General features: G+C 47.4%; 1 protein-coding gene across 2 annotated transcripts in view; it reads right to left on the reverse strand.

Moving 5' to 3' along the window:
* The window catches only part of CPQ (carboxypeptidase Q), a 649,615-nt gene that overhangs the window by 436,580 nt on the left and 187,691 nt on the right, over positions 1-25,344 (reverse strand). For both annotated transcript variants that reach the window (XM_088442622.1, XM_088442623.1), the window contains exon 3: positions 6,437-6,644. In XM_088442622.1, coding sequence (XP_088298748.1) covers positions 6,437-6,644 — 208 coding nt within the window. The remainder of the gene's footprint in view (positions 1-6,436; positions 6,645-25,344) is intronic.

Here is a 25,344-nt window from a genome sequence, read left to right on the forward strand (position 1 = left end):
GACGATGCGGCATCCGGACCAGTAGTGTAGAACTTTTAGCATTTTTAGTTTCAACTACATATTACCCCTCTGAGCAAACTTTATTATTGACCTAGTCCACATTAGATCTATACTTTAAAGCCTCCATCAATGACCCCGCGGCACAGGAAGTGATGTCACAGGAAGTGACGACACAATGGTTTCCACATGCAGAGATCAGTGCAATCAGCAGGGTATAAATAGCATGAGTCCCCCAGACATTACCATCCCCTTAAAGAAGTCCACCATGGGACGAAATGCATTGGGAACCTGCACCCCCATGCTACTCCATACCTCTACCTCAAACCTGAGATAAGCATGAACTTTATTTAAAGACTTTTACGTCTATATGTACCTCTTTTTAGAATTATTTTGATTTTAATTCTTTTCATTGCCCTATGTATGTTTTTTATTGTATATTTTATATTTTCTATGTTTAAATAAATAAAAAAATGTACATACATCAGTGCTCTTTATATATATTTCTGAAGTCATAGATTTTGTCCACTCTATTAATTGTCAGCACTACTGTTTGCACAAGCACTTTAATTGTACGTATTTGGCACTGGTGCTTTGATCTGATTATATTGTTCATAATTTAGTTTTAAAGTTGTTAACCACGGCTTGCATTCTATCAGATTGAGCAGACACCCCGTTGAAGTAGGGGGGGGGGCACTTTCTTCTTTTTTGTCACCTGACTCTATACTTGTTTATATACATATTTTGTCTTTACATGCTCTTTGGTAGGGTATACCACACTTACTGGCGCTATATAAATTCACTGATTTCATATATTTTATATATATATATATATATATACATATATATATATATATATATATATATATATATATATACAGATGTGTTCATCCATTTACACCTATCCTTAAATCATGCCAAACAGCCCCTTTAGCACACCACACTAATATTAAGTACCTCATACACTATAAGCAAACCAAGATGCAAAATTGTGGAAAAAGTAGCATAGTGGAGGAAATAGTCTAAATATTTAGCAAAAAGCACATAAACTAGGGTAAAGAAAACAAATAGGTCAAATACAAGTGACCCGCGCCACGCACCGTTATGCTCAATCTACAAATTTATACCAATTCCTTTGCTACAAAACTACTAATAAGTACCTAACAGACTATAAGCAAAGTAACATGCAAATTTGTGGAAAACAAAAGTAGAATTTAGTAAAAAGTATGCAGCATGGGAATCGCGCCAGGTGTCTCGTACCAATTCTATGCAAGAAAAAAATTAAAGAGGAAGCCCAGGTGATATAAAACTATAGGGGGTGTGCGTGTGAGACGCTTAAGGCCAAAATCTGATGGAGAAACAGGCCTACCGCCCCTTGGGATGATTCACATCACAAACATAAATTATAAACCCATAATAACTATAATATATATATATATATTATATATATATATATATATATATATATATGCATATATATATAATATATAGCCTGAATGTGGGAACTTTCTTAATCTTAGCCATGATCTTTTATTCGACAGATTCTTCCATTCAGTAAAATCACAGATAACACACAATACTAATTATTTCCCTTAGAAAGGCAGCTAAAATAGGTGCTAAAGAAGAGACATGGCATTTTTTTTGTACAAATATTGACACAAGATTTATCTTCACTCAACTGTGGGATGTTGGCTTAAATCACAATTATAAAAGCCTAATTGCGAGCCGGGTTGAATAACACACGGAAAGCCAAAAACAAATCCTCACAGTTTTAATGACTTCAGTGTGGCTCAGTTTGAAGCATGTAATACAATTGTGGAAGTTTCATGAAAATAAAAACTTTGCAGTGTCAGATATTTTGCACCTATGCAGGAGCTGCTTACAGAGCACGCTGGTATACCGTAACACAGGCTGTAGAATACCTGGGCATTACCCGTGAAGTTCAGGCCATGGGGTAGTGCACTATTCCTACTATAAGTTCTATATCACCTTCATACAAGACGATAAAGTGAACTAACCTTCTACGGTTTTTGTTCTTCATCCATAGAGTCACAGACACCAAAGTTCATTATATTTGTTGAAATGCATTGGTCAATTTTTCCATAAAAAAAAAAAAAAAAAAATATCTAGCACAAATTAGAAATATCTATGAAAGCATAAGACCGGCTTTAAGTTTTACGCATGCCCCACTAATTTCTTATCGGATGTTGCAGAAACTATCATTAGTGGATTTACCAGGGCCGTAGCTAGGGTAGTGCGGCCGGTGCCATCGCACATGGCTCCACAGGTCAGGGGGCGCTGTTTGGGCCTGTCAAATTGCTGTTTATTATCATTCTCACTTGTAGCTTGCGCTTATTTCATCCACAGCATCTCCTGGCCCCCCCTATCTCTTCCCTGGCCATTTCCCAAGAGGCCATTTCCATTTTTTGGGTGCATCATGTCCCTTTTGAAAATGAGGGGGGTGCCAATGCTCTTTCTGGCATAGGGCACCAAAAAGTCTAGTTACGGCTCTGGGATTTACGCTTTCACTGTGTCATGTTATTTGTTACATTAAAATACAAACTATTATAGAAAATAATAATAGTGATCAGAAAAAACAATCTTAGTTGACAACAGCAGTGATTTTAGCGAAAATAAGCTTGTGGGTATGTATTCAGTTATTTATTAAACTGATAAATTTAGTGTTCCCTCTAGGCTGATTTAGTGGGGCACAGCGCCCTCCCCAATTTTAAAGGAGGAAAATGTACCCTGCCCTTTTAGCAGCACCCTGTTAAGCATCCTGGCCTGTGTGTCCCCATCCGCGGGAAATTCTGCTATTGGGCGTCTTTTTTGCCGAAAATGTGTCTAAGTTACAATGTGGTGCGACTAGGACACCAGGAGACTGTGCTGATTAATTTGATATGTAACACTTGTATAATCTGTGTGTGACTGAGTCTATAAAGGAAACTTGACGTGGAAAAAAGCTGCGACCGTTGCATGGTAGCACTTCATATGCTGATTCAGAGACTCAGTCACACACAGATATAAAAGTGTCACCTTGTCCCCAGGTACTGGTGCCATCTCTTCCCCAGGCATTAATTTCACCTCGTCCCCAGGCACTGGTTCCACCTCGTCCCCAGGCACTGGTTCCACCTCGTCCCCAGGTACTGGTGCCATCTCATCCCCAGGCGCTGGTTTAACCTCATCCCCAGGCACTGGCTCCACCTCGTCCCCAGGCACAGGTTCCACCTCATCCCCAGGTACTTGTGCCATCTCATCCCCAGGCGCTGGTTCCACCTCGTCCCCAGGCACTGGTTCCACCTCGTCCTCAGGCACTGGTTCCACCTTGTCCCCAGGTACTAGTGCCATGTCATCCCCAGGCACTGGGGACGTCCAATCCCCAGGTACTCGGGACGTCTCATCCCCAGGTACTGGTGCCGTCTCATCCCCAGGTACTGGTGCCATCTTGACCCCAGGTACTGGAGCCATCTCGTCCCCAGGTACTGGTGCCATCTCTTCCCCAGGCATTAATTTCACCTCTTCCCCAGGCACTGGTTCCACCTCGTCCCCAGGCTCTAGTTCCACCTCGTCCCCAGGTACTGGTGCCATCTCATCCCCAGGCGCTGGTTTCACCTCGTCCCCAGGCACTGGTTCCACCTCGTCCTCAGGCACTGGTTCCACCTTGTCCCCAGGCACTGGTTCCACCTCGTCCGCAGGTACTGGTGCTATGTCATCCCCAGGCACTGGGGATGTCTCATCCCCAGACACTGGTGCCATCTCGACCCCAGGTACTGGAGCCATCTCGTCCCCAGGTACTGGTGCCATCTCGTCCGTAGATAACTAATGCACATACATCCGATGTAAAAGAAAAGGCATCCGATGTAAAAGAAAAGTGATACATCAGACCAGGCCATCTTCTTCCATTGCTCCATGGCCCAGTTCTGATGCTCATGTGCCCAATGTAGGCGCTTTCGGCAGTGAGCGGGGGTCAGTATGGGCACTCTGACCAGTCTGCGGCTACACAGCAAGCTGAGATGCACTGTGTGTTTTGACACTTTTCTATCATAGCCAGCATTAACCTTTTCAGCAATTTGTGCTACAACAGCTCTTCTGTAGGATCGGACCAGACAGGCTAGCCTTCACTCCCCATGTGCATCACTGAGCCTTGGGCACCCATGACCCTGTCGCCAGATCACCGGTTGTCCATCCTTGGACCACTTTTGTCAGTTAGTAAAAACTGCATATCGGGAACACCCCCACAAGACCTGTCGTTTTGGAGATGCTCTGACCCAGTCATCTAGACATCACAATTAGGCCCTTGTAAAAGCTGCTCAGATCCTTACGCTTGCCCATTTTTCCTGCTTCCAAGTTCCAACACATCAACTTCAAGTACTGAACAATCACTTGCTGCCTAACATATCCCACGCCTTGACAGGTGCCATTGTAATGAGATAATCAATGTTACTCACTTCACCTGTCAGTGGGTTTAATGTTATGGCTCTCTGCGCACTTTGGGCCTGATTCAGAGCCGAACGCTCTGACCAGAGCGCTCGCTCTGAATCAGGGCCCTCCTCCATGAAAATGGAGCGGCCTCCTGGCCGCTCGTATAGCTGTGGGTGACCACCCACAGCATATGCGAGCGGCCAAAAAGATGGTCGCGATGGTCTTGACCATCACGACCATCGGACTTGCGACGGAGACCCTGCGGTAGGGTCTCCCTGCCACAAGCCCTGGAGTGATTTTGGCTCTATCAGAGCCAAAATCACTCCCACTGACATCACCGGAGCGATGGAAAGCCCGTCCCTCCGTCGTGCGCATGCGCAGTGGGGAACATCGACCCGCTTGCGAGCGTACTGCCGCTCGCGAGCGGGTCTGAATGACCCCCTTAGTTGCATTCTTCTTCCCATTTGTTAATAATATAGGTTATTTTTTTAATGATATTCAAATTGTATTTACAAAGCAATGATAATACAGGGAGCTGATTATTGGATTTGTACAGTGAGTTCTCACGTTAATTCCCCAACTTCTCAACTTGTACTATGAGAGAATACTTTTAAATTTCCAGTGTACTGTTAATTATGGAGGAATCTTTCTCTTATCAGTTAGCAAAGACTTCCATCTACCCGTTTTGCAACAAGTGACTTAATTGCGTTGTAGCCCTAAAGAGTGACTGTGGGCTCTATTTATTAACATTATTTTTACTAAAATAAAGTGAAAAAGGGTGTTTTCACACCCTTTTCACATTATTTTAGTTTCACCTGTAGTTATTACAGGGCAATTGGAGTAGAATTAGTAAAATTCTACTCCAACCCCCAGTATCACTTATTTTTAGTAAAGCAGATCGCATTTCCCATAATTGTAATGGGAAATGTGATCTGTGTGCAAGTTACTAAAAATAAATTGTAAAAAAATACCGGGGGAAGCCCTGTGATAATAACGCCACCTGGAGGTGGCGTTATCCAGGGTCTCCCCCGGTTACCGGGCTCCCACTCTGCTCTAACGGAGAGAGCAGAGGCGGGAGCCGGTACTAGTAATCAGCTATGTGGTCTAAGTAGACCGCAAGCTGATTACTGTAAAAAAAAGAAAAAAAAATTAAACATTTTTTTTTTCCTTACCTGAATCCAGGGACCGGGGGGCGGGGCTTAGCGCCGGGGGTGGGGCTTAGCGTCGGTGGGGGGGTAGTAGCGGTGGTCGGTCGGCGCATGCGCGGGCTCTTAGTCGCGGTATTTTTTCCGAAAATACCGCGACTAGAGTGCAGATGGGATCCGCAGGGACAGATCTTTATCGCAAGCTCTGTCCCTGCAAGGGATTTATAGTAAATCCCTGTGATATTGCCTGAATTTGCAATGCGAATTCACTCGGTAATATCACACTACAATCCGCATTCAATATGCGGATTGTAGTAAATAGAGCCCTCTGTCACTTAAGCATGGTGGATGAAAGCATTTGGTAATTCAGCACCTCCACATGTGTATGTTTACTGGGAAGTCCTATCACAAAAAGAAATGCATTGGAAAAAAGTCAATAAAATAAGAAACTATTATTATTATCCTGGTCCCGGAGCAGTGCTGTCCTAGGTATGACTTGTTCGATTATATGGGAGATGTAGCAAGCCGTCCAAAGAGTTGACAGTGAAGAAGTTGCCCATAGCAACCAATCAGCTTTGAGGTAGCATTGATCAAGTACAGCCTGCAAAAGGATAGGTAGAAACTGATTGGTTACTATGGGCAACTACTCCACTGGGCTTGATACATATCCCCCATAGTATGTTAGCCACTGATCAGCGCTTGAATGTGTATGAAACAGGTAAAACTATCTGTTTTGTCTCCATTTATTGAAATAACGTGTTTTTTTTTGTATTCTTCTCTGATTCTCTGCCTAATGTTGAGCACACGTCCCTGGTTTCAGTTGAGCTATCAGAAAATATTTCATCGCAGGTAGAAGATGGGCCCAGTCTTACCTGTTAATAGAAAATGGTGCTATTGATCTGATCAAAGACGCCACAGCACCGGCTTTAGCTCCTTCCGAGGCTCCCCTTGATCTATACTGTACGGTTTCCCCATAAGAGACAAACGGCTGATTGTAAACAACGATCTTCCCTTTGGCTTCCTCAGCCCTGCTCTGCAATTCAGCAAAAGACGACACGACGATCACTTCTGCCGTTATTCCTGCAAATGGGAGAGAACCATATCAGTGTTACTCTGTGGCCCAAAGATATAAGCTGTGATACAAAAACATGGGGCGCCTTTCATTCAGTGTCACGAGACACGAGTACACATCTCCTAATGTGAATCATCCAAACAGTATAAGATATAAGGTATAAGATAACCAGTCCAAAGTCAATCTAAATACATTGCAATGCTCTCACCTGGGCGGTTTCTTTACATGGCTCAGCTCTCATGCCTTGCCAGTGCTGGAGCAGCTGTGTGAGGAAGCAACCCAGAGGAGCGCATATGCTTAGAGCAGTGGTTCCCAAACAGAGCGCCACGGCATCCTGGGGTGCCTCGGGACACTTGCAGGGGTGCCTCAGGTTGGTGGTCCAGCACCAAATCAAAATTCCTTATGGTCAATGTAATGTAAATATGTGGACCAACAGAAGCGCAGACCTGTCCACCACCACATAACTGAACCTAAGGGTGACAGGTCAGCACAATTTACTTCACTTTACTACTGCACTACATTTTTTTTTTCGGAGTTTCTCAATAACAAACTTTTGGCTTAGGGGTGCCGTGAAACAATGCTGATGCACTAGGGCGCCGTGATTCCAAAAAGTTTGGGAACCTCTGGCTTAGAGCATAAGGCAGTTTGACTTGGGAGCCAAGCACTCACCTGAGCACACGGGGCCACGGCAGAACACAGGGGAATACAGGTGATGTTATTCATTACAGTATACTTTGGTGTTACAAATATGATTGACACACACACACACAGTCAATTTTAACAGAAACCATACCCAGAAGTCACCCATGCAAGCACAGTGAGTACATACAAACTTCACACAGATAATGCAATCAGATCTATACAGAGTTGAACTATATAGTACCCACATTCACACAGGAGCTTCACGCAGAACAACTTCACCACTTCTGTACTTCCCAAGTAGGGTAACCACCCATCCTGTATATAAGTCCCGGATTCCAAAGTAAAATGCTACATCCCGTATTGATTCCATACAGGAGGCAGTTGTCCCATGTTAGGTCAGAGTCTAGACATATAGGCTCAGCCTCTGCATGCTGTGTTATAGTGCACATTACATCAGATACAGTAAATGTCTGGACTCAGAGCTCACACAGTCACTGGCACCACACCAGTAAAATTACAACTCTCAACACCACAGGAGTTCCCATCACCAGCTCAAATGGGAGCGATCCCCTATGCAACAGCGGTCTCTGGGCACAGTCAGTGGTACGCATGCGCCGTAGGGGCTTCTAGGGCTCTTTGCTCATGCGCAGTAGCAAATAATAGCTCAATTGCGCAAACATCGATACTTCGTGGACACCTCTGAATCAGGCCCATAGTCCTTATGAGTTACTTTTTGGTTGTTGTTTTGATTACAGCTTAAAATGTTTTTATATATTGTTATACATGGATATATATACAGATATCTTTTTAGTGTTGTTTATTGGGACTTACATAAAGTAGCACTGCAATATTTATATTTCATGCTGTTACTTGGAGGATGGCTACTTGGTGACTTCTACAGTAGCTGCTGTTTCTGTGTATTTAGGTATAAATCCAGTGCCATAAAGTGGGCTCTTTTTTTTTTTTCCACTGTGCCGAGGTGGCAAAATTAACTGATTGGTGTAATGTAAAATATACATTTAGTTTCAAAATAAATACAAATTATAATAATAATACTCGCAATGCCTAAATTAATTGTTAAAGTGTGGTAACCTGATATTCAAATTTTCATCTTTCCAATGACATAAAAAAGACCCTTTCCAAAAATGTAATAAATACAAATGATTAAAAAAAAAAAAAATAAGTGCCACATAGTCACTGACACAACTTGCCAATTGGCGGCAAACTGGAAACAATCTGCTCCCCCTTCTATGCAGTCTATTATATCCTGATTATGGTTTATTTATCATATGGAATTCATGACTAGCATTATCAATCGTTCTTTTAAATCATTGGACAGTATACAGTATGGAGGCATTCGGTATGAAAAACCGGCTGACACATGGCTGGCAGTTCGATTCCCTTTGAACATGCCCCCCTAATTATACTTTATCGGAAAAAAAAATCGTAAGTTGCGTACTTTGGTGAAAAATGACCGCTGAAAATGTTTGGGTTTTTTTTAAATGCATTTAGCGCATTGGGTCTGGTATTTCGGAGGGCCATAAAGATGCACCAAGTGTTTTAAACATCACACGTGGCTGGCGCAGGCATTTTTTTAGTGCTTTGAAATAAACCACCTGTGCCAGCCAAGTGTGATGTTTAAAACACTTGGTGCATCCTTATGCATTATGGAAATACCAGACCCAATACAGTTAAACGCATTTTTCACAAAAAAAAAACTTTTGCCAAAGTGTTGCATACTTTTGCTAAAGTATTATTAGGGGGGCTGTCCAAAGGGTTCTGTAAGAAATCCCCACATTCTTACCCAAAAATAAGGGTTTTGCAAATTGTTTTCGCCTGCCCTAGGCATTTTCCCAATTGACCAAGCCCTACTGTAGCTTAGCAGTTGTAGAGGATTAGATAGTGATCACTGTAGGAATTGTATAGAACAGAAACAGGAATGCTGAACATAGAGAAGGACACATCTGTGCACACCAAAGCAGAGCCGTAACTCCACATTCCGGTTCTTTGTGTACATAAAGAGCATTGGTGTCCCCATCCACAATTGAAGTAGGGAGAGACAGCGGCGAAGGGAGAGTGCACACCGCAGGTGCGCGGCGGAAAAATCTGGTGTGGTCTCATTGCAAATGGGCCTGATCACACAATAGTACCCCCAATTCAAATTATGTCACACAGTAGTGCCCCTTCATCAAGTTACACCGATACTTTCCAATTCTCCCTCATTGTCAGGGAGACTCCGTGAAACAGTAGCAATCTCCGTGACTCCCTGAAGAATCTAGTAATCTCCCTGATTGCACCTTACCCCCATTATGCAGCTGTTATATACTTGGGGGAAAAAAAATCAGAGATATATACATTCAACTGGGATTATCACTGCCATTACCCTGCATTAGGTTATAAGGCACAAAGATCCCTATAGGATGTAGTCGTCATCCCGGCATCTGGGATGCTGACAGTCTAAATACCGGTGCCGAAATCCAGACAGCGTCGGGATCCCAGTACCAGTATCCCTGCCGCCGGCATCCCGAAGGTAAGTATCGCCATTTAGGGGAGGGTTAGGATTAGGGTGCAGGGATGGGGAGGTTAAGTTTAGGCACTATGGGGGAGGTTAGGGTTATGGAGGGTGCCTACACTGAACGACTAATCGTTCAGTGTAGGCACTGCATGGGATGGGGAATGACGGTATGATTACGATGTCGTACCTGGGTTGGGTACTGGATATGCACCTTTAGAAGTGCCAACATCTAGATACCCTTTACCAGAGCCGTAACTAGACATTTTGGTGCCCTGTGCGAGAAAGAGTATCAGTGCCCACTGACCTCCGCCCTCCCTCCCGCAAGCTGCTCCTACAATGCTCACTCAATAAAGTTCAGAAAATGGATTGCTCTACTCACTTTGTAATAAGCTGATACCATTTATTAACAAAATAATTAATAACCTAGTGTTCACTCTAGCTCCGGCGGCAAGCAGGGCGCCGGAGCTAGAGAGGGCAACCTTATGCACGCGCCGCATGTTTCTCCACCCGCGGGACACCGCATGTTTCTCCACCCGCGGGACACTGCGTCCTGTGGGTGAGAACGGCACCTGCAGGCTGTGAGGGCAGGGCGCTTTTTGCCCTCCTCCCGGATGGCAGGGTGCTTTTTGCCCTCCAGAAGGAGGGCAGTGCTCCGCGCCCCGCTAAAACAGCCTAGCGGGAATGCTAATAACCCCCCCAAACACAATCAGAGTCTATGCACAGAATACAGAGAGTGAGGGGTTATCAGTCCTGCAATAGGCAGAAAAAAGGGGGCATATATATATATATATATATATACACACACCATTCAGTCCTCCGGCGCTTCAATATTTAAAGGCATATATCTGGCTCCGGTGCCCTCCTTATGGGGTCAGTGCCCCTAATCCATGTAGTCCATAATGAAAGGCGGCACTCAGAGACTTTTAAATCCAAATACCCGCACCAGAGAGATTTATTAGTGCAGGTCAACGTTTCGAGGTCTTTCACCCCTTCCTCAGGTCAACATGTTGTCCTGAGGAAGGGGTGAAACATTGACCTGCACTAATAAATCCCTCTGGTGAGGGTATTTGGATGCAAAAGTCTCAGAGTGCTTGCTTCTCATTATGGACTCATATATATATATATACACACACACACACACACACACACACATACACATACATATACAGCTCTCTCTCTGGTTCTCATTAGAAGCTGAGACCTACCAAAAGCAGCAGAAGGGAGGGGGCACAGGGCAGATGGATTGGTGGACCTTGGGGTGTCAAAGGAGGGGGCTAAGTTCTGGCCGCAGTGTTTCCAGTTAATGAGGCAGTGACATTGAAGGCGGGGGGGGGGGGCACTGGGCTGGATGAGCTGGGGCGAAGGGGAGTGATATTTGAGAGGGACACTGGATTGGATTGTGGAACAGTGCAATGGAGGGCACTGTGCTGGATGGGAATGTGTGTTTAGCACATTGGGCAGAGGGGTGTATTTTAGGGGTGAGCGGGTTCGGATTTCTGAAATCCGAACCCCCCCGAGCCCCCCGATCCGAGTCCGATCCGAGTCAGGCTCGACTTTTCCCGCCTGACTCGGATTCTGAAATCGAGGCAAAACGTCATCATCCCGCCTTCCGAGTCTCGCGGGTTTTGGATCCTATATAAGGTACCCGCGTCGGCGCCATTTTCTCACTCGGCTGTGGACAGTGAAGAGGGAGGGTGGGAGTTAGGGCTGTGTAGTGTAGTGTAGTGTAGTGCTGCTGTTGTCCACTACTTCAAAGTCCATAGGGGCTGGCTGTGTTGTGCTGTGCTGCTGTTGTTAATAGGGGCTGTGTCCACTACTTCAAAGTCCATAGGGGCTGGCTGGACTGTGTTGTGCAGTCAGTTCTCCATAGGGGCTGTGTCCACTCCAAAGTCCTGTGCAGTGTCCCAGTCCTAAAGGAGTGCTGTAGTGTTGTCCAGGGGGTGCTCTGTCCATCAGGGGTGCTCCCCCCAAGTGCTAAAAAAATAATATATTTTCTGTGTTTGTGAATTGTGTGCGCAGTAGCCGCACGTGCATCAACAAAGTAGTGCCAAGCGTGCGCCTGTGTCATAAGTAAAGGGCCGGCTGGCTTGACCGTTAAAGGGTGCTGTAACCCCCGAAAGTACACTCCAGTCCAAACCAAAAAAAAATTATTTTCTGTGTTTGTGAATTGTGTGCGCAGTAGCCGCACGTGCATCAACAAAGTAGTGCCAAGCGTGCGCCTGTGTCATAAGTAAAGGGCCGGCTGGCTTGACCGTTAAGGGTGCTGTAACCCCCGAAAGTACACTCCAGTCCAAACCAAAAAAAAAATTATTTTCTGTGTTTGTGAATTGTGTGCGCAGTAGCCGCACGTGCATCAACAAAGTAGTGCCAAGCGTGCGCCTGTGTCATAAGTAAAGGGCCGACTGGCTTGACCGTTAAGGGTGCTGTAACCCCCGAAAGTACACTCCAGTCCAAACCAAAAAAAAAATTATTTTCTGTGTTTGTGAATTGTGTGCACAGTAGCCGCACGTGCATCAACAAAGTAGTGCCAAGCGTGCACCTGTGTCATAAGTAAAGGGCCGGCTGGCTTGACCGTTAAGGGTGCTGTAACCCCCGAAAGTACACTCCAGTCCAAACCAAAAAAAAAATTATTTTCTGTGTTTGTGAATTGTGTGCGCAGTAGCCGCACGTGCATCAACAAAGTAGTGCCAAGCGTGCGCCTGTGTCATAAGTAAAGGGCCGGCTGGCTTGACCGTTAAGGGTGCTGTAACCCCCGAAAGTACACTCCAGTCCAAACCAAAAAAAAATTATTTTCTGTGTTTGTGAATTGTGTGCGCAGTAGACGCACGTGCATCAACAAAGTAGTGCCAAGCGTGCGCCTGTGTCATAAGTAAAGGGCCGGCTGGCTTGACCGTTAAGGGTGCTGTAACCCCCGAAAGTACACTCCAGTCCAAACCAAAAAAAAAATTATTTTCTGTGTTTGTGAATTGTGTGCGCAGTAGCCGCACGTGCATCAACAAAGTAGTGCCAAGCGTGCGCCTGTGTCATAAGTAAAGGGCCGGCTGGCTTGACCGTTAAGGGTGCTGTAACCCCCGAAAGTACACTCCAGTCCAAACCAAAAAAAAAAATATTTTCTGTGTTTGTGAATTGTGTGCGCAGTAGCCGCACGTGCATCAACAAAGTAGTGCCAAGCGTGCGCCTGTGTCATAAGTAAAGGGCCGGCTGGCTTGACCGTTAAAGGGTGCTGTACCCCCAAAGTACACTCCAGTCCAAACCAAAAAAAAAATTATTTTCTGTGTTTGTGAATTGTGTGCGCAGTAGCCGCACGTGCATCAACAAAGTAGTGCCAAGCGTGCGCCTGTGTCATAAGTAAAGGGCCGGCTGGCTTGACCGTTAAAGGGTGCTGTAACCCCCGAAAGTACACTCCAGTCCAAACCAAAAAAAAATTATTTTCTGTGTTTGTGAATTGTGTGCGCAGTAGCCGCACGTGCATCAACAAAGTAGTGCCAAGCGTGCGCCTGTGTCATAAGTAAAGGGCCGGCTGGCTTGACCGTTAAGGGTGCTGTAACCCCCGAAAGTACACTCCAGTCCAAACCAAAAAAAAAATTATTTTCTGTGTTTGTGAATTGTGTGCGCAGTAGCCGCACGTGCATCAACAAAGTAGTGCCAAGCGTGCGCCTGTGTCATAAGTAAAGGGCCGGCTGGCTTGACCGTTAAAGGGTGCTGTAACCCCCGAAAGTACACTCCAGTCCAAACCAAAAAAAAATTATTTTCTGTGTTTGTGAATTGTGTGCGCAGTAGCCGCACGTGCATCAACAAAGTAGTGCCAAGCGTGCGCCTGTGTCATAAGTAAAGGGCCGGCTGGCTTGACCGTTAAGGGTGCTGTAACCCCCGAAAGTACACTCCAGTCCAAACCAAAAAAAAAATAATTTTCTGTGTTTGTGAATTGTGTGCGCAGTAGCCGCACGTGCATCAACAAAGTAGTGCCAAGCGTGCGCCTGTGTCATAAGTAAAGGGCCGGCTGGCTTGACCGTTAAGGGTGCTGTAACCCCCGAAAGTACACTCCAGTCCAAACCAAAAAAAAAATTATTTTCTGTGTTTGTGAATTGTGTGCGCAGTAGCCGCACGTGCATCAACAAAGTAGTGCCAAGCGTGCGCCTGTGTCATAAGTAAAGGGCCGGCTGGCTTGACCGTTAAGGGTGCTGTAACCCCCGAAAGTACACTCCAGTCCAAACCAAAAAAAAAATTATTTTCTGTGTTTGTGAATTGTGTGCGCAGTAGCCGCACGTGCATCAACAAAGTAGTGCCAAGCGTGCGCCTGTGTCATAAGTAAAGGGCCGGCTGGCTTGACCGTTAAGGGTGCTGTAACCCCCGAAAGTACACTCCAGTCCAAACCAAAAAAAAAATTATTTTCTGTGTTTGTGAATTGTGTGCGCAGTAGCCGCACGTGCATCAACAAAGTAGTGCCAAGCGTGCGCCTGTGTCATAAGTAAAGGGCCGGCTGGCTTGACCGTTAAGGGTGCTGTAACCCCCGAAAGTACACTCCAGTCCAAACCAAAAAAAAAATTATTTTCTGTGTTTGTGAATTGTGTGCGCAGTAGCCGCACGTGCATCAACAAAGTAGTGCCAAGCGTGCGCCTGTGTCATAAGTAAAGGGCCGGCTGGCTTGACCGTTAAGGGTGCTGTAACCCCCGAAAGTACACTCCAGTCCAAACCAAAAAAAAAATTATTTTCTGTGTTTGTGAATTGTGTGCGCAGTAGCCGCACGTGCATCAACAAAGTAGTGCCAAGCGTGCGCCTGTGTCATAAGTAAAGGGCCGGCTGGCTTGACCGTTAAGGGTGCTGTAACCCCCGAAAGTACACTCCAGTCCAAACCAAAAAAAAAATAATTTTCTGTGTTTGTGAATTGTGTGCGCAGTAGCCGCACGTGCATCAACAAAGTAGTGCCAAGCGTGCGCCTGTGTCATAAGTAAAGGGCCGGCTGGCTTGACCGTTAAGGGTGCTGTAACCCCCGAAAGTACACTCCAGTCCAAACCAAAAAAAAAATTATTTTCTGTGTTTGTGAATTGTGTGCGCAGTAGCCGCACGTGCATCAACAAAGTAGTGCCAAGCGTGCGCCTGTGTCATAAGTAAAGGGCCGGCTGGCTTGACCGTTAAGGGTGCTGTAACCCCCGAAAGTACACTCCAGTCCAAACCAAAAAAAAAATTATTTTCTGTGTTTGTGAATTGTGTGCGCAGTAGCCGCACGTGCATCAACAAAGTAGTGCCAAGCGTGCGCCTGTGTCATAAGTAAAGGGCCGGCTGGCTTGACCGTTAAGGGTGCTGTAACCCCCGAAAGTACACTCCAGTCCAAACCAAAAAAAAAATTATTTTCTGTGTTTGTGAATTGTGTGCGCAGTAGCCGCACGTGCATCAACAAAGTAGTGCCAAGCGTGCGCCTGTGTCATAAGTAAAGGGCCGGCTGGCTTGACCGTTAAAGGATGCTGTAACCCCCAAAGTACACTCCAGTCCAAACCAAAAAAAAAATTATTTTCTGTGTTTGTGAATTGTGTGCGCAGTAGCCGCACGTGCATCAACAAAGTAGTGCCAAGCGTGCGCCTGTGTCATAAGTAAAGGGCCGGCTGGCTTGACCGTTAAAGGGTGCTGTAACCCCCGAAAGTACACTCCAGTCCAAACCAAAAAAAAATTATTTTCTGTGTTTGTGAATTGTGTGCGCAGTAGCCGCACGTGCATCAACAAAGTAGTGCCAAGCGTGCGCCTGTGTCATAAGTAAAGGGCCGGCTGGCTTGACCGTTAAAGGGTGCTGTAACCCACAAAGTACACTCCAGTCCAAACCAAAAAAAAAATTATTTTCTGTGTTTGTGAATTGTGTGCGCAGTAGCCGCACGTGCATCAACAAAGTAGTGCCAAGCGTGCGCCTGTGTCATAAGTAAAGGGCCGGCTGGCTTGACCGTTAAAGGGTGCTGTAACCCCCAAAGTACACTCCAGTCCAAACCAAAAAAAAAATTATTTTCTGTGTTTGTGAATTGTGTGCGCAGTAGCCGCACGTGCATCAACAAAGTAGTGCCAAGCGTGCGCCTGTGTCATAAGTAAAGGGCCGGCTGGCTTGACCGTTAAAGGGTGCTGTAACCCCCGAAAGTACACTCCAGTCCAAACCAAAAAAAAATTATTTTCTGTGTTTGTGAATTGTGTGCGCAGTAGCCGCACGTGCATCAACAAAGTAGTGCCAAGCGTGCGCCTGTGTCATAAGTAAAGGGCCGGCTGGCTTGACCGTTAAAGGGTGCTGTAACCCCCGAAAGTACACTCCAGTCCAAACCAAAAAAAAATTATTTTCTGTGTTTGTGAATTGTGTGCGCAGTAGCCGCACGTGCATCAACAAAGTAGTGCCAAGCGTGCGCCTGTGTCATAAGTAAAGGGCCGGCTGGCTTGACCGTTAAAGGGTGCTGTAACCCACAAAGTACACTCCAGTCCAAACCAAAAAAAAAAATATTTTCTGTGTTTAGCCGCACGTATATATCAAATCGATATAACATAAATGGAGGACCAAACTTTCTCCGATAAAAATAAAATAGAGAAAGATCAAGAACCACTTCCTCCTAGTGCTGAAGCTGCTGCCACTAGTCATGACATAGACGATAACATGCCATCAACGTCGTCTGCCAAGGCCGATGCCCAATGTCATAGTAGAGGGCACATACAATCCCAAATGGCAAAGTTCAGGAAAATGACCTTGAAAAAGACATTTAAATCAGCTGAAGAGAAACGTAAACTTGCCAATATGCCATTTACGACACGGAGTGGCAAGGAACGGCTAAGGTCGATCCCTAGTATGTTCATGACTAGTGGTTCAGCTTCACATGACGATGGAAGCCCTCCTCCCACTAAAAAAATCAAAAGAGTTAAGCTGGCAAAAGCACAGCGAAGAACTGTGCTTTCTAAGAAGATATCACAAATCCCCAAGGAGAGTCCAAGTGTGGTGGTGGTTGCGATGCCTGACCTTCCCAGCACTGGACGGGAAGAGGTGGCTCTTTCCACCATTTGCACGCCCCCTGCAAGTGCTGAAAGGAGCACCCACAGTCCACTTGCTGATATGCAAATTGAAGATGTCACTGTTGAAGTACAACAGGATGAGGATACTGGTGTAGCTGGCGCTGAGGAGGAAGTTGGCGAGGAGGATTCTGATGGTGATGTGGTTTGTTTAAATCAGGCTCCGGGGGAGACAGTTGTTGTCCGTGGGATGAAAAAGCCCATCACGGTCATGCCTGGGCAGAAGACCAAACATTCCACCTCTTTGGTCTGGCAATATTTCTATCCAAATCCGGACAACAACTGTCTTGCCATATGTACCATATGTAAAGGTGAAATAAGTAGGGGTAGGGACGTCAACCACCTAGGAACATCCTCCCTTATACGGCACCTGCAGCGCGTTCATAAAAAGTTACTGTCAAGTTCAGAAACTTTGGCTAAGACCGTAAGCAGTCCAGGGACACCTAAATCCCGTTGTCCTGTTGTATCCAAGCGCCTGCAAACCACACCGTCAACTCCCTCTTCGTCAATTTCCTCCTTAGTCAGGATCGGAAGTAGTCCTGCAGGCCATGTCACTGGCATGACTGACTCTCCTATCCGGGATTCCTCTGGAGGATCCTGCATTGCTACGCCTACTGCTGCCGCTGCTGCTGTTGCTGCTGCTGGGAGTCGTTCATCATCCCAGAGAGGAAGTAGAAACACCACTACTTTTACTAAACAATTGACCCTCCAACAGTCCTTAGCGAGGAGGATGAAGTACGACAGCAGTCATCCTGAAGCAAAACGTATAACTGAGGCCTTGACTGCTATGTTGGTGTTAGACGTGCGTCCGGTATCCGCCATTAGTGCAGTGGGATTTAGACAATTGATGGAGGTAGTGTGTCCCCGGTTCCAAATCCCGTCTAGATTCCACTTCACTAGGCAGGCGATACCGAGACTGTACAGAAACGTCAGAAAAAGTGTCCTCAGTGTCCTGAAAAATGCCGTTGTACACAATGTCCACTTAACCACGGACATGTGGACAAGTGGAACAGGGCAGACTAAGGACTATATGACTGTGACAGCCCACTGGGTAGATGTATCACCTTACGCAGCAACAGCAGCAGCGTCACCAGTAGCAGCATCTCAGAAATGCCAGCTCGTTACAAGGCAGGCTACGCTGTGTATCACCGGTTTCAGTAAGAGGCACACCGCCGACAACCTCTTAGAGAAACTGAGGGAAATCATCGCCCAGTGGCTTACCCCACTTAGACTCTCCTGGGGATTTGTGATATCTGACAACGCCACCAATATTGTGCGGGCATTACATCTGGGCAAATTCCAGCACGTCCCATGTTTTGCTCACACAATAAACTTGGTGGTGCAGAATTTTCTGAAAAGCGACAGGGGCGTGCAGGAGACGCTTTGGGTGGCCCGAAAAATTTCTGGCCACTTTCGCCATTCAGCGACTGCGTGCCGAAGACTGGAGCGCCAGCAAACACTCTTGAACCTGCCCCGCCATCACCTGAAGCAAGAGGTTGTGACGCGGTGGAACTCAACCCTCTATATGCTTCAGAGGATGGAGGAGCAGCAAAAGGCCATACAAGCCTATACATCCACCTATGACATAGGCAAAGGAGGGGGTATGCACCTGACTCAAGCGCAGTGGAGAATGATTTCCGTGTTGTGCAAGGTTCTCCAGCCCTTCGAACTTGCCACACGTGAAGTCAGTTCAGACACTGCCAGCTTGAGTCAGGTCATTCCCCTCATCAGGCTTTTGCAGAAGCAGCTGGAGAAAGTGAAGGAGGAGCTAAGACGGAGCGATTCCGCTCGGCATGTGGGACTTGTGGATGAAGCCCTTCATTCGCTTTGCCAGGATTCCAGGGTGGTCAATCTGTTGAAATCAGACCACTACGTTTTGGCCACCGTGCTCGATCCTAGGTTTAAAGCCTATGTGGTGTCTCTCTTTCCGGCCGACACAAGCCTGCAGAGGTGCAAAGACCTGCTGGTGAACACACTGTCAGCTGAAGCGGAACGTGACACGTCAACGGCTCCTTCTTCATTTTCTCCTGCAACTGGGGCTGCCAGGAAAAAACTTAGGTATCCTAAGCAACCCGCTGGCGGTGATGCAGGGCAGGCAGGACCAAGTTTGGACATCTGGTCCGGACTGAAGGACCTGGCAACAATTTCTGACATGTCTACTGTCACTGCATATGATACTGTCACCATTGACAGAATGGTGGAGGATTACATCGGTGACAGCATCCAAGTAGGCATGGCAGACAGTCCATACCTGTACTGGCAGGAAAAAGAGGCAATTTGGAGGCCCCTGTACAAACTGGCTCTATTTTACCTGAGTTGCCCCCCCTCCAGTGTGTACTCCGAAAGAGTGTTTAGTGCAGCCGGGAACCTTGTCAGCGAAAGGCGTAGGAGGTTGCTTCCACAGAATGTGGAGAAGATGATGTTCATCAAAATGAATTATCAGCTCTTCCAGGGAGACCAGCCTCCAGAAGGTACAGAGGGACCTGTGGTGGTGGATTCAAGTGGGGACGAGTTAATACTCTGTGAGGATGAGGATGTACACACTGAAGAGGGTGAGGAATCGGTGGATGAGGAGGATGAGGATGACATCTTGCCTCCATAGAGCCAGTTTGTGCAGGGACACATTAATTGCCAGCTTGTTTTGTGGGGGCCCAAACGAACCAATCATTTCAGCCACAGTTGTGTGGCAGACCCTGGCGCTGAAATGATTGGTTTGTTAAAGTGTGCATGTCCTGTTTATACAACATAAGGGTGGGTGGGAGGGCCCAAGGACAATTCCATCTTGCACCTCTTTTTTTTCTTTGCATTATGTACAGTTTGGGGCCTAGTTTTTCAAACTGCCATCCTGTCTGCCACTGCAGTTTCACGCCTAGATGGGTCACGTGTTTGTGCCGCCCACTCGTGTCGCTTAGCATAGTCATCCAGCTACCTCGGTGCAACGTTTTGGACATAAAAACACTATTGTGAGGTGTGAGGTGTTCAGAATAGACTGGAAATGAGTGGAAATTAAGGTTATTGAGGTTAATAATAGCATAGGAGCAGAAAAACCTACAAATTCTGTGATTTTAGCTGTTTTTATGCTTTTTTAAAAAAAAATACAGATCCAAAACACAAAACCCAGAACCCAAAACACGGAAGGGTGGTTTTGGCAAAACCAATCCAGATCCAAAACACGAAGAAAGATCCAGATCCAAAACCAAAACACAAAACACGAAAAGTGGCCGGTGCACACCCCTAGTGTATTTAAGGTGAGCCATTTGTTTGTATCTGTATATGGTTGAAGATAGTACTAAAAGTACTGAAACGTTCTATTGATCCTTTGGTCTCTGCTTGATTTATTGAGAGGGGAGTGCTGCACCTTCATACTTCTATTTATCCCTATGTGAGGGCACCCCTGCAGGATTTGGTTTATTATCTGGAGTGCCAGACCTGGAGACTTTGTATATGGAGGACTTTTTGCCCTTCTGTCAAGGCACCCGCAAGTATTTGTATCTATATATATCTTCTGCCTCTTAAGGTCTCTCTCAGGATTGTTCCTTTTTTGTTTTTAACAAGTTGGTGTGACACAGTGATTATTTGTGCACATTTTTTATTGAGCCTGGACTGTGCTGAATTGAATATATGAGATACCACTAGATTTTGTGGCAGGTGAAGGATTCTCAGCTACTAATTATAGTGCTCTCATTTGAGTTTTTGTCAGCTTGTGTGTGGGATATCCTGATTATATAATATCATGGCTGAAAAGCATGAATCTGGATTACCATTTAACCCATTATTGTTTGCTGTTGGGGACATTTTCAGTTACTCTGAATCAGATGCTGACACTATCTTGGAAAAAGAGTGCATTTCTGAACAGATTGAAGCTTTGCCTGCTGATACACTATTTAGAGATCTTGTGAAATTAAAAAAGAAGGAAGTTGATTTCCAGCTGCATAGTATCTCATTAAGTGATTATTACAGAGCAAAAATGATCCCCCGCGGCTTTAGAATGAAGAATTGACCCACTATAGGAAGTTATGATCCACAGTTCAGCAAGAAATGGGTTTCAATACTTAATAAATGCTCATTTGATTTAATTTTGCTTGTGATTGAACAGAGTAAGAAAGAATTGATCAATATTAAAGAAAAAATTGCAGTATTTGAAAAGGTTCAATTACCTATCTTGTTATCTGAAAGTGGCACTGATTGGATGGGAAAATATGAGATATGGTAAGAACTTACCCTTGTTATCTCTATTTCTACGAAGTCCATAGGGTTCCACAGGATACCTTGGGGTATAGGTGTGACGTCAGTCGCAGGGCACCAAAGAGTTAAGCTTTCAGCCTCCCAGGATGCACTAGGTCCCCCTCCTATACCCCGCCCCCGGGCCAAGGCACCTCAGTTAGTTACCAAGCCATAGGCCGGAGGAGGAGAAGGAAGAGAGAGAACAAAGATCTGGACACATACAAGAATCACATTCTCACCAGAGGGAGACGGAAAACCGGTGACCAGAGCAAAGCCCATCTGCAGCACAGGTGCGACAGGGCGGGAGTCCTGTGGAACCCTATGGACTTCGTAGAAATAGAGATAACAAGGGTAAGTTCTTACCATATCTCATATTTTCTACTTCAGGGTCCATAGGGTATCCACAGGATACCTTGGGGATGTCCCAAAGCAGTATCCTTTAAGGGTGGGGACGCTCCTGTGCAGAAAGGAGAATCCGCCGCCCGAAGGAAGCATCCTGAGAGGCGAAGGTGTCAAACCTGTAATACCTCACGAAGGTATGGACAGAAGACCACGTAGCAGCCTTGCAGATCTGAACTGCCGAGGCACCACGTCGAGCTGCCCACGAAGGACCCACAGACCTAGTGGAATGAGCCTTCAGAGAAGGAGGGACCGGTAGGCCTTCATGAAGATAAGCTTCAGAAATAGCCATACGGATCCAGGCTGCCAAAGTTTGCTTTGAAGCAGGCCAACCCTTTTTACGGAAGCCAAAGAGGACAAACAAAGCGTCCGACTTCCTAAACGAAGAAGTGCGGTCAACATAAGTCCTTAAGGCCCGCACAACATCCAATGAGGCCTCACCCACGGAAAGACCCGGTGAGTTAAAGGCCGGAACAACTATTTCCTCGTTAATATGAAACTGGGAAATAACTTTGGGAAGAAACTCGGGCCGAGTGCGGAGCACTGCCCTGTTCCCATAAAAAAACAAGAAAGGGGGTCTACAAGAAAGAGCCCCTAACTCAGAAACACGTCTGGCCGAAGCAATGGCCAGAAGGAAAACAGTCTTAGCTGTTAGCCATTTAAGATCCACTGAGCCCAGTGGTTCAAACGGCGGTCCTTGGAGAGCCCTCAGGACCACAGCCAAATCCCAAGGCGCCACAGGTGGAACAAAGGGCGGCTGAATGCGGAGAACACCCTGCATAAAGGTGCGCACATCCGGGATTGTAGCAATCCTACGGTGAAACCAGACAGATAGGGCCGAAACCTGTACCTTCAAAGAAGCAAGGCGAAGCCCATGATCTAGTCACGCTTGCAGGAAGGCGAGAATCCGAGACAGACGAAACTCCCGCGGTGCATAACCTCTCGGTCGACACCACTGGAAGAACGTATGCCACACGCGATGGTATATCCTCGCGGAAGACGGTTTCCGAGCTCGTAACATGGTACGCACCACAGAGCTGGAAAACCCCCGGGACCTCAGCATGGCCGTCTCAACAGCCACGCCGTCAAAGACAGCCGAGTCAGGTCCGGGTGAAGGCAAGGACCCTGAGACAGAAGGTCCGGTCGTAGCGGCAACCGCAGAGGAATGTCCACGGACAGACCCTGAAGGTCTGAGAACCAGTGCCGTCTGGGCCACGCGGGAGCTATCAACAGGAGCGTCCCTCCTTCCTGTTTGAATTTCCGGATTACCCGTGGAAGAAGGGAGACCGGAGGGAACAGGTATGCGAACCGGAACGTCCACCGGACGGACAGAGCATCCACCAGAGACGCCCCTTTGTCTCTTGTGCGAGACCCGTACACCGGCAACTTGTTGTTGTGCCGGGACGCCATGAGGTCGATTTCTGGAAGACCCCACCTGTCCACCAGTAGTTGAAAAACGTCCGGGTGCAGGGACCATTCCCCCGGATGAACGTCCTGGCGACTTAGAAAGTCCGCCTCCCAATTGAGCACTCCCGGGATGAAGACCGCTGATATGGCCGGAAGATTGCGCTCCGCCCAAACCAGGATCCGAGAGACCTCTACGAGAGCCGCCCGACTGCGAGTTCCTCCTTGCCTGTTTATGTAGGCCACGGTGGTAGCGTTGTCCGACTGGACCTGCACCGGGCGACCCTGGAGAAACCGCTGTGCCTGCTGGAGAGCATTGAAGACCGCACGGAGTTCCAAGATATTTATTGGAAGCTCCGCTTCTGTCGGCGTCCACCTGCCCTGGAACAAGTGTGGACCCGAAACTGCTCCCCAGCCCCGAAGACTGGCGTCCGTTGTCAACAGGACCCAATTTGGAACCCAGAACGGACGTCCCTTGTTGAGGTGGGTCGTCTGTAACCACCACGTAAGGGACAGGCGAACCTCCTGGGTGAGCACAATCGTCTGGGACTTCAGAGACTGAGTCAGCCCGTTCCACTTGGACAGGATCAGGTGCTGCAGAGGTCTGGAGTGAAACTGGGCGTATTCCACCATGTCGAACACCGACACCATGGAGCCCAGTAACCTCATCGCCGAGTGTAAGGACACCCGGCGGCTGTGCAGACAACTGCGCACCCTTGACTGTAAAGCAGAGATCTTGTCCTCCGTCACGAAGATCCTTTGCTGTCCCGAGTCCAATAAGGCTCCAAGATGCAGAATCCTCCGAGACGGGATTAGAGTGGACTTCTGCCAGTTGATTAGCCAGCCGTGCCGTTGCAGCAGTGCAATGGTCAGGTCCAAGTGGCGTAACAGGAGCTCTGGAGATCCTGCCACCAATAACAGGTCGTCCAAATACGGCAACATGCGGACTCCCTGCAGCCGCAGAGAAGCCGCCATGACCGCCATCACCTTGGTGAAAACACGTGGTGCTGTTGCCAGGCCAAAAGGTAACGCCCGAAACTGGAAGTGGTCGCTGCTGATTGCAAACCTGAGGAACTGTTGATGGCGCCAAAGAATAGGGACATGCAGGTAAGCGTCCTGTATGTCCAATGACACCAAGTAGTCCCCAGGTTCCAGCGCCAGAATGATGGACCGTAGGGTCTCCATCCGAAACTTCGGGACCCGCAAAGACTTGTTGAGTGCTTTGAGGTTGAGTATCGGACGATATGACCCATTGGGTTTCTGTACCAAAAATAGATTTGAATAGAAACCCTGGCCCCTCTGGGAGAATGGAACCGCCACTATAACTCCAGCCTGGAGCATAGTGTGCAATACCTTCTGCAGCTCCGTAGCCTTGTTCCGGTCTGATGGGAGACCCGTGGTGAAGAAGCGAGCCGGGGGTCTGTGCCGGAAGGAGAGGGCGTATCCGTGGGAAACCACCTCCAGAACCCAAGTGTCTGTCGTAGTGGTCGACCAACACTGGGCGAACTGTAGCAGGCGGCCTCCCACCCTGGGATCCCCCAAAGGGAGGCCCGGACCGTCAGGCCGCAGGCTTGTCATCTGGCTTGGGGGCCGGACGTCTGGTACTCCATGCCTGCTTCCGGGGCTTGACCGATTTCTTAGGGCCAGCCTGTCGAGGAAACGACTGTGGTTTGGGCCTGCCCTGGGCCCTAGATGACCGAAAGGACGATGGTCCCGAACCAGAAGGAGCAGCGGCCGACGGGAGACAGGCAGATTTGGCTGCCGCCAGCGTGGCCACAATCTTATCCAGATCCGGACCGAAGAGAACTTCTCCGGTAAACGGCAACGCTTCCAGACCTTTCTTGGAATCTGCGTCCGCCTTCCAGGATCGCAGCCACAAGGTGCGACGAGCAGCTACCGCTGCTGAAGAAATTCTAGACACCAGAGTACTAATGTCTAGAGCCGCCTCGTTGATGTAGGTGGCCGAATCACGGAGATTGCCAATCAACTCCGCCTGATCGGCCGGACAGTCGGATTCAAAAGAAGCCTCTAATGAATCCGCCCAGCGCTCCATCGCTCTGGCAACCCAGCAAATGACCATAGCCGGCCGTGCTGCCCCCCCTGCAAGGGAATAAGCGGACTTCAGGCAGATTTCTACCTTGCGGTCCGTAGCATCCTTAAGGGAGGACATGGATGGCATCGGCAATGTGGCACTACGGACAAGACGGGTCACGTGAGAATCCACCTGTGGAGGGGATTCCCACTTAGCAAAATAATTATCCGCGAACGGATAAGCCACCGCCAGGCGTCTCTGCGGCTGGTATCTTTTGCCAGGTTGTTTCCACGCCTCCTCTAAATGGTCCACCAACTGACCCGAAAGAGGAAAGACTGTGGCATCGCCCTTCACATCTTTGAAAAAGGCATACTTAGATTTAGCCGCTGGGGGAACTTCGTCCTCAATCACCAAGGCTGTGCGGACCGCCCGAATAAGTCCAGGAATATATACTTTGGACTTAGCA

The sequence above is a fragment of the Taudactylus pleione genome, unplaced genomic scaffold (genome assembly GCF_031769625.1).
Source record: "Taudactylus pleione unplaced genomic scaffold, aTauple2 ptg000314l, whole genome shotgun sequence".
NCBI classification, from domain to species: Eukaryota; Metazoa; Chordata; class Amphibia; order Anura; family Myobatrachidae; genus Taudactylus; species Taudactylus pleione.